General features: G+C 36.7%; 1 protein-coding gene across 1 annotated transcript; it reads right to left on the bottom strand.

The window, feature by feature from the left end:
• Nucleotides 1-5,081: 5,081 nt before the first annotated feature.
• Nucleotides 5,082-8,962, bottom strand: LOC147030403 (uncharacterized). Its single transcript, XM_085872182.1, has 3 exons — nt 6,087-8,962; nt 5,778-5,990; nt 5,082-5,681 (listed from the first exon to the last, which is right to left on the bottom strand). The coding sequence occupies exons 1-3, from the start codon at nt 6,138-6,140 to the stop codon at nt 5,082-5,084; spliced, it is 867 nt and encodes a 288-aa protein (XP_085728308.1). The 5' UTR covers nt 6,141-8,962.
• Nucleotides 8,963-10,075: the final 1,113 nt, after the last annotated feature.

The following is a 10,075-nucleotide window of genomic DNA, read 5'->3' as shown; positions in this document are numbered from 1 at the left end:
AACAGAAGAGATGTTGAATCGAAGAAACCACTCAGTGTATCATACCTCAAAAGAAGATGTCAACACGTTAAACTCAACCAAACTACTTACACGTGGAATTTGGGTGTTCTGGAAGGAAAGCCACGATATCTGTGGATGATTTTTAAAAAGCCAGATGGTGATACTGCGACTGATAAGAATAATGCATTGAGTGATAATGCTAAGGTGAAACAACTTCGCGTTTCTCTAGATGGAACATTTTATCCACGAGATAGATTGGAAATTAATTGGGAAAAAATGATTTTGCTGAAGCATACAAGTCTTACCAAAAGGTGTGTGAAAGTAATGGAAATAAAGAACCTATTTTGGATAGGACAGCATTTAAAAGTTTGTATACAATCTATGCGTTTGACCTGAGCGCTCAAAAGGAAACTATAAAGTCTAATCGAGTGGATACTTCCCTATACATTGAAAGAGGAGAGAGTGAAGAAGTTGATACATATTGTTTGCTTTTGGAAGAAACAGAATTGCAGATTAATACAGATAATGGTGTGATGATTAGTCTCACATAATTTTTTGTTAAATAAATGAGTGGCAAAGTACCAACTGGGGTATATGTTAATCAAATCAATCTTCATAAACTATCATCTTGTGTTCAAAATCAAAAGCCTTGTACGATTAACGTTAATACAATTCAGAGAAAAGGAGCAGTAAGAATTGATGTTTTGCTCACAAGAGAACAGGTTAAAATCTTGAATGACACTGGCTCACTTAAAATTAAAATGACAAAACCAATGTTGAAAAAATATTCAATAAGAGAGACGAGTGGAGGATTTCTCCCATTTCTAATTCCTTTATTTGCTGGTTTAAGTGCGGTTGGAGCATTGACGGGTGGTATTTCAACAGCGGTGAAAACTGCCAACGAAAGGAAGGCTCAACTCCAGGCTCAAAAAGAATTGGAAAGACATAACAAAGAGTTGGAGAAACAAATTAGTGGAAGTGGTGTAATTGTAGATTTTGCTGAAAAACTTGAAGGTCTGCCTGATAAAGCAAGATTGTTAGTTGGAGATATGCTTTCTTCTATTGCACAAGCAGGTGTAAAATTAACGAAAAGAGGTAATGGATTATATCTTTCTAATAAATAAATGAGCATTGATGAGTGGTTGGAAAAATTTGGAAAGAATACAACATCAAATTTACAACTTGTCAAATATTGTAAGAAATTAAAAATTCATAATGTGGTTATTTGTATGAGAGATGAATTAACAAATGTGCCGAAACATACAAAGAATATTATTATGAACTTAGAAGATAATAATGGGAACGGTTCTCATTGGGTTTGTATTTTTAATAGTCAAGACAAATATTATTTTGATAGTTTTAGTCTTCCACCACCTGTTGAAGTCATAAAATTCTTACAGAATGGTGTTTATCAAACATTTCAAGTCCAAGAATTAAATTCCAAGTGTTGTGGTCAATTATGTCTATATGTGTTATTTCAACTCAACAAAAATAAAAAATTTTATGATATTATTTTTAATCTAATATAAATGACTTATGTTGGTAAAGATGGTTCTATCTTTGGTGTATCTCAAGAACTGGATATTGATTTATCAAATTATTATACAAAGGCACAGGCTGAACGACATAAATATAATATAAACAAAAATATTAACATGAAAAATGCTTATAAATTAAAAAATTATCCAAGCCCGACTGACGCGAATGACTTGGTGAGATTAAGCGATTTATCACAATATATATACTTAAATAAAACGGCTGTGTATTCCAAAGATACAGAAGTGTTGATATTATCTCCAGGTCATACAGAATTCACAGTTCGAATTAAAATAAATTTTTATAAAGAAGGGCGTATCGTTTGTATGAGAATAGAACAATGGGGGTATGATATGAATGATTTAGGGTATAATTGGTCATTTAAAATTAACCTCGAAGACCTGGAACAATTAAATCAGTCTCGTAAGGAAGAATATTATGCACTTGGTATCGAGAATGAGTTTTGTGGAGCCACGATTAGTAAACAACAAATAAAAGAATTTAATAAGGGTAAATATAATAATGGTTTTGCCCTTGTTTATCTCATGAAAACAGAAAAAACAGGATTATATATAATAAGTAAGGAAATACAAAATGATTTAACTATGGGAAGATGGGGAGGTGTTTCGTGCCATAATATTATTCTAACATATATTTCTAATACATAAATGACAGCAAGAAGGCTTCAAGAAAATTATCATTTCTGTGTCCAAGCATACCTTCAAGAAAAGGGTATTCGTTATTTTAATAAATATGTTCTACAACATAAGAATGAGGTATTTTCAATAAAAGATTGGCATTATGCTGATGTTGATAAACCGACAACTTTAGATTTCATTAGAATGTTAAATAATGAAAAAATTATAAGGTTAAGAAAAGGTAAGGCTCTTTTAGAAATTCAAAAGAAATTTTATTGGTTTCCTATTGTAAAAAAAATTATTTTGGATACAGGAATAACAAGAAATCCTGATGAATATATGTATAATATTCTATGGGGTGTAAACGATTCAAGGATAGTAAGGGATGAGGAAGGAGTTGAAGAAGAGAGGGAAGAGGAGGAAAAGGAGAAGGAGGAGAGGGAGAAGAAAGAGAAGGAGGAAAAGGAGAAGAGAGAGAAGGAGGAAAGAGAGAATAGAGAGAGGGAGGAAAGAGAGAAGAGAGGGAGAAGAAAGAGAAGGAGGAAAAGGAGAAGAGAGAGAAGGAGGAAAGAGAGAATAGAGAGAGGGAGGAAAGAGAGAAGAGAGAGAGGGAGAAGAAAGAGAAGGAGGAAAAGGAGAAGAGAGAGAAGGAGGAAAGAGAGAAGAGAGAGAGGGAGGAAAGAGAGAAGAGAGAGAGGGAGGAAAGAGAGAGAATGAATAAATATCAAAATATGGAAACCAGTGAGATTCAAAAAAGATTGGTGGTATTACAGAAAATAACTCAACCCACCGAGGAGGAAAACAAAGAATTGACAAGTCTATTTGCAATACTTTCGACAAGACTATTAGCATCGACAAGATATGGATTTTAATTCAAGTTTTTCATTTTTTTTTTTCTTAAATAAATGGAGGAGAGAGTGAAGGCATTTCTAAGGATTCTTTATGTTTTAAAAATTAAGATTCAAATGTGCATGTTGGAAACTAAAAAGGTTTTTGCACTCTGCAGGAATTTTTCTCATAAATAAATGAGTTATTGTCTCAAATGTAAAAAGAAAACTAATACTAAAAATATTTCATATATTAAAAGTAAAAATAACAGGGTTATACAAAAAGGTATATGTTCGGTGTGTGGTTCAAAAAAAAATCAATTTATCTCCAAACACAAACGAGGAGGAGATATACAAAAGTTTTTATCAGGAAGTAAATTTACAACTACTGGAATACCAGGGGAATTACATCTTCCAGGGTATTCTTTCTGTGGTCCAGGCACAAACTTGGATAAAAGATTAGATGAGGCAGACAATCCTAAATCCTGGAGTAAACCAATCAATAGAGTTGATGAAGTGTGCATGAGACACGATATTGATTATGGGAATACCACAACGTTGGAAGAAAAGCATGAAGCCGATAGAGAAATGTTGTATAATTTGTCTCTGATACAAAATCCAACCTTGAGAGAAAAAGTTGATAGGTTCATCGTGAAGAAGATGATTAGTGCTAAATTGAAACTTGGACTTGGAAATTCAAAAAACTTATAGGCTCTAATGATGCCATTAAGACTGAAGAGCAATTATCTGATGAATTACATAAACCAATATTCACAAAGTTTCAGAGAAGGAAAGTTTATTCCAAGGAAGTTGATTATATCTGGTCTGCTGATTTGATTGAACTCAATAATGATAAGGGGTACAAGTATGCTTTAACCGTTATTGATTTGAGGAGTAGATATGCGTGGGTTGTCCCTTTAAAAAACAAAACAGGTAATACTCTTATGTTAGCTTTTCAACAGATATTTAATAAAAGTAAGAGAAAACCTAAGAAATTGTGGACTGATGAGGGTAGAGAGTTTTATAACAAGACATTTATGAATTTTCTAAAAAATAACAGTATTACATTATACAGTACCTTTAATGAAGGGAAGGCAGTTGTTGTTGAACGTTTTAATCGTACCTTAAAAGAGAGACTATATAAAAAATTCACACAACTCGGTTCACAACAATGGTCATCTTTTATTCAGGATATTGTGGATAAGTATAATGACACGATTCACACGTCAACAAATATGAAACCATCAGAAACATTTACAAAATTAAAATATGAAAAAGAGATTAATGTCAGAAAACCTAAATTCAAAGTTGGTGATATCGTAAGAATATATAGGTGGAAATCTCATTTTGAAAAGGGTTTTACTGAACGATGGACGAAAGAACTTTTTAAAATTGTTGATGTAATAGATACGGTTCCTTGGACTTATAAAATATATGATTTGGAAGGGAAAGAGATTTTAGGTTCATTTTATTCACAGGAATTACAAAAGACAAAACTAAGCAGATAATACACCTTTGTGGACACTAGAGGGACAAGTCCGAGGTGTATTACAGTATATAATGTGTGTCAAGGGGGACGTTCTTAGATCTGTGAACCCCAAACACAGAATCCTCAACTGAATAGTCAAGGTTTAACTTTTGTTTGTGTGTGTGTGTGTGTGCAATGGGAGCAATAGGTTGGCGCTTCACTCCCTCCTACTATACACCGTTGTGGACACTCGAGGGCCAAGTCCGAGGTGTATAACAGTATATAATGTGTGTCAAGGGGTGGACGTTCTTAGATCTGTGAACCCCAAACACAGAATCCTCAACTGAATAGTCAAGGCTTAACTTTTGTTTGTTGATGTGTATGTGTGTGTGTGTGTGTGTGTCCCAACCCTCACATTCAAAATCTCAACCCCAAACCTCACATTCAAAATCTCAACCCCAACTCAATCCTCACCCAACACAATGTCTTTTTCAAAATGAGATTTCCACATATATATATATATATATATATATATATATATATATATATATATATATATATATATATATATATATATATATATATATATATATATATATATATATATATATTTTACGTTTTTTTTCTCTTCTTCCAATTCTGTCTTTTAAGGCTTTCAGGTTTGATAACATAGAAAGAGGGAGTAAGAACTTTCTTGATAGGTTTAAATCCCAAAGAGTGGTAGCATTTCAAGTCTTCAAAATAAACCCAACTTTCCAAGTCTCCAAGGTAGTTATTTAAACCATCAAGGCAGAACTCATTTACTGATTTTTTCAAAATTTGTGAGTCTCCAAGGTAGTTCCCATATTTAGAACCATCTTGGCAGAACCCTTTTCCTGAGTCTCCAAGGTAGTTATTTAAACCATCAAGGCAGAACTCATTTACTGATTTTTTCAAAATTTGTGAGTCTCCAAGGTAAAACTTGTATTCTGGCTCATCAACGTATAACTTGTTCAGTGGGTATTGTCTTGATAACTCACAATGAGTACTATTGCTGTAAAACTCTTTTTCAGGATTTTGCTGGTCTCCAAGGTATAACTCTTTGGTTGGGTCATCAAGGACGAACTCGTTCTGTGGGTCTTGGTCGCTCATAAGGTCTTCAACCAAGCCAACAATTTTGCCCCAAGTTGTAGCAAAAGCAGTATTTTCATTTCGTATTTCAGACACAATTTCCTGTGAGAGAAAATAATAATGTATTTATTAAGTTATTTAATTATTAAATGAGTATGCTTCAATCAAAGTTTGAAAATAGGAAAATAAAAATCTTACCTCAACAGATAAGAGGTTTGAATCCAGTTCATCAACTTGAAGGTTTAGTTCCATACAAGACAGAGAGTTCCAAGGAACCCCAAAGTCATCCCACTCAAGGTCTTGCTCGTTCTGTAGGTCTTGGTCGCTCACAAGGTCTTCAACCAAGTCAACAATTTCGCTCCAAGTTGTAGCAAAAGCAGTATTTTCATTTTGTATTTCAGATACAATTTCCTGTGAGAGAAAATAATAATGTATTAATTAAGTTATTTAATTATTAAATGAGTATGCTTCAATCAAAGTTTGAAAATAGGAAAATAAAAATCTTACCTCAACAGATAAGAGGTTTGAATCCAGTTCATCAACTTGAAGGTTTCGTTCCATACAAGACAGAGAGTTCCAAGGAACCCCAAAGTCATCCCACTCAAGGTCTTGGTCGCTTATAAGGTCTTCAACCAAGCCAACAATTTCCCCCCAAGTTGTAGCAAAAGCAGTATTTTCATTTTGTATTTCAGACACAATTTCCTGTGAGAGAAAATAATAATGTATTAATTAAGTTATTTAATTATTAAATGAGTATGCTTCAATCAAAGTTTGAAAATAGGAAAATAAAAATCTTACCTCAACAGATAAGAGGTTTGAATCCAGTTCATCAACTTGAAGGTTTAGTTCCATACAATACAGAGAGTTCCAGGCAAGCACACAGCACACCATTGCCAGCAAAAACAAATGTTTAAAATGGAGCCTGGGCTTGAAGCTTTTATAGAGAAAGACTGGTGGGTGTGGTTTCCTTTGGAAATTCCCTGGGCAAGCCTAGGCAAGCCTTCATTGGGAAATTTTTCAAAACCATAACATCCTGTAATTTCCTAGTGATTTCTTTGTGAGTCAGAGATGAACTGGAAATGATGTAAGAGTGGGCGGGGCTTAGCAAAAGTCGGCGGGGCTTAGGAAAAGTGGGCGGGGCTTAGAAAAAATACCTTATGAAAAGTGGGCGGAGCTTAGCAAAAGTGGGCGGAGCTTAGCAAAAGTGGGCGGGGCTTAGAAAAAATACCTCACAAAAAGTGGGTGGAGCTTAGCAAAAGTGGGCGGGGATTAGGAAAAGTGGGCGTGGCTTAGAAAAAACCTCATGAAAAGTGGGCGGAGCTTAGCAAAGTGGGCGGGGCTTAGAAAAGTGGGCGTGGCTTAGAAAAAATACCTCACAAAAAGTGGGCGGGGCTTAAAGAAAAGTAGGCGGGGCTTATTGAATACCTTGTGGAAAGTGGGCGGGGCTTAGCAAAAGTGGGCGGGGCTTAAAGAAAAGTGGGCGGGGCTTAACAAAAAAATAACCTGTGGCTCAGGAGGTGGTTAAACAAGAGCATTAAGAGAAGTTTATCATTTCGTAATGGCACAAAAGGGGTATCTTCAAAAATATAAAGATTCAAATGTTTTGTTTGTCAATATTTTAGATGGGGATTATTGTGCAAAGAAAATTAAACTATTGAAGGAATTTGAGAATGAACAAATCTTTATAGGTTCAATGAGTGAGCTGTTCAACCCCCAGGTGTTCAATTCAATGAGGTTCAACCTCCAAGTTAAAAGGGGAGACAAATAAATATACCTTGGGATAAAAAGGGGGTTTATTTTTAGGGAAAAAAAAAAGGGAATCGCTGAAAATCCCCCATTCATTTACATGGGGAAAAGTGAGCCAGAACCAGTATTCTTACCCTACTTACGATCTACTCAGCTTTAAAAGGAATGTCAATTCCTACTTCATACATCTTTGAGGTTCCATCGCATTTCACCCGACTTCTGCTACTTCCTGTATCTTGGATGTTTTCTTGTTATTTTTCTCTTTCTTTTATTTTGTTTTGCTTTATCTTTATCTTTATATAACCTCCTCTTAGCCTCTTACCTGGAGTGGCTTTATGCCTTGTTTGGGGCAATTTCTGTTAAAAAATTTTTTTTGAGAATAAAAGGCTTCGGACTTCACTCAATGGTAGCTTTTCAGCAAATCATTTTGTACACATTTTTTCCCCCATCCCATTCCGACGTATGATTATATTAGAGCTACCGTACTCCATGATTAGAGCTGGTGTGTCCTCCGTGGAGGGTTTGTCCAATATACTGTGCAGGTCTTCACTGCCATGGTACCTGTGATGGGTCTAGAAGCAGCTGGATTTTCTGATTGATAGTTGGTATAATGGTATTAAAATTTAGTAGAAGGGTAGGGGAAGAGCATCGTCTCTACCCTGATGACAACCAATAGCCAGAAACACGTATGTGGATGATGCCTCCTTCAGGTATGCTACTGCAAATAGGCTTGCAATCCCTGTTCAGTGCTGCAGATCACCCTGGAGAGGACATCAATGATATGAAGCTGAGAGAACCTAATTTTATTGCCTTGGTCCCAGCTTTCAATCAAAAGCTCTCAGCTATCGGCATGACAGTGAAAAAGTGAATATTGGATCTCTCACTGTGTAGTATTTCTCTGCTCTCCCATGAGTGGGATTTTAATCATGAAAGTGTGGAAAAGAAATCTACAAATAAAAATATATCGAGAAAAATCTGCAAAATTTACAAATGCCACCTCGGATTTTTATTGTTTCCAATTTTCAATCGAGCAAATTTATGTCAAACAAAGCACTACAGAATAGGCTTCAAATGCTGGGAAACCACCTGAGATAAAGTATTGGCAGTAACACAATGCCTGTTGGTGAGGACCTCCCGAAGAGCCTGCTTCTGGCTTGTTGTGAGGGTCGCTGGGAATTGCAAATTGAATGTAATGTGCAGGTCACCTTTCTCTTCAGCTCGACCAGGAATCGGCATTCCTTCACCAAGTATTGTCTTCATGTAACCAGGCCTGAATTAATTGGGGAAGGTCAGGGGAAATAGTGAGGTCATCTCTTAGGTATCTGGTTCTCTCCGGAAGTACATTTCAACATAAGTTTAATGCAGACTGAAATCGTTTTGCAAAATTTAATGTTATTCAATGACATTTCTCTATATCCTGGAGTTCAATATCTATAATAATAAATGTCAGTGTGTGTTCGTCCATCCGTCAGTCTGTCCATCTACTCCATAACACCGAAACCATGAAACCTATTGGCCCCAAACTTTGCATTCATACTAAGGGATACTTGAATGAAGGGTATGCCTGGTATTGGCTTAATGGTTATGGTGGTGGGCGAGCATCCTTAGTTCAAATCCCCCTTGGCTGTTGAATTAATACCAGGTGGGGTTGACTCTGGCAGTCATCCTTCCGAGGTCGGCAAAATTGCTGGTATCCTGTGTCGGAGTGGCGACCAGTCCAGGATTGTGCCCAATAGCCAAGGAGACTGCTAAGGCAGCACCAACACTCTGCACAGAGCATGGTCCCAATGGATGGATGGAATGAAGGGTGGTACATGAATGAGAATTGGGTGTTTGGGTTAATTTAAACACCGCTTTTGAAGATAGTTTAGGGGGTGCTCATCACAATAAACCAAACCAAGCCTCACCAAGATGGCGTCGCACCATCTTGGTCAGTCACTTAGCCCTGTCAGCTCGCTCGAGTCTGAAGCCTCCATTTTTTGGCCTTCTCAACAATTCCTTGACTTGGAACAGGCCGCAATGGTTTCTTAACGATATACATTTTCTTTCCCACCCCCCCCCCCACCTTCCTCACTTTTCGCATAAATTGCCTCATCATCATACCTACGAATCACTGGATACATTGCAATGCTTATAAATGCCTGGAGACGCCACTGTTTGTCACTTTATTTAATTTCCACACATTCCATAACCTCTAGAAAGAATCTCTTAATCTCAGCTGAATTTCAAAATTTTAATTTCTTTATTACCTTCAGCAGTATTTCCAACTGCAAAAAGGTGTTCACATCTAATTTTCACATTGCTTGACATTCCGGGAGTCAATGGGTGCAGGATGTTGATAAAACTGATCGGCAATCGCTAATCGTATGCCAAGCCAGCCGTTCCTTATCAACCATTTCATTGGAGTGCTTGCTTGAGTGCTTAAGTCACTTGGCGAGCACTCTACAATATTCACACTGTCATTGAACATATCGTTCAACTTGAACAAAGTTCAGGGCCCACCTGCCTGTGTTTGGCCGAGCAGTGCGGTGAGTAGTCGGTGGTTCCATCCATTCATAGGGACCATACTCTGTGCAGAGCGTTGGTGCTGCCTAAACAGTCTCCTTGGCTATTGGGCACAATCCTGGATGGGTCGCCACTCCGACACAGGATACCAGCAAGCTGGCACTCATTTTGCCGACCTCGGAAGGATGACAGGTAGAGTCAAACCCACCTGGTATTAATTCAACAGCCAAGTGGGATTTGAACTC

This window comes from Eptatretus burgeri, chromosome 3, assembly GCF_056783735.1.
Source record: "Eptatretus burgeri isolate ZD-2024b chromosome 3, Ebu_testis_v1, whole genome shotgun sequence".
In the NCBI taxonomy this organism is placed as follows: Eukaryota; Metazoa; Chordata; class Myxini; order Myxiniformes; family Myxinidae; genus Eptatretus; species Eptatretus burgeri.
The sequence above is the reverse complement of the archived record's forward strand: the minus strand, read 5'-3'. Positions and strand labels throughout refer to the sequence as shown.

What these genes read in the sequence shown, in the direction of transcription:
- LOC147030403 (XM_085872182.1), bottom strand. Translation starts at nt 6,140, where the DNA reads ATGGAACGAAACCTTCAAGTTGATGAACTGGATTCAAACCTCTTATCT. An exon ending in CAAACCTCTTATCTGTTGAG is followed by an intron (nt 5,991 to 6,086) that starts GTAAGATTTTTA and finishes TTTCTCTCACAG; the next exon opens with GAAATTGTATCTGAAATACA. An exon ending in CAAACCTCTTATCTGTTGAG is followed by an intron (nt 5,682 to 5,777) that starts GTAAGATTTTTA and finishes TTTCTCTCACAG; the next exon opens with GAAATTGTGTCTGAAATACG.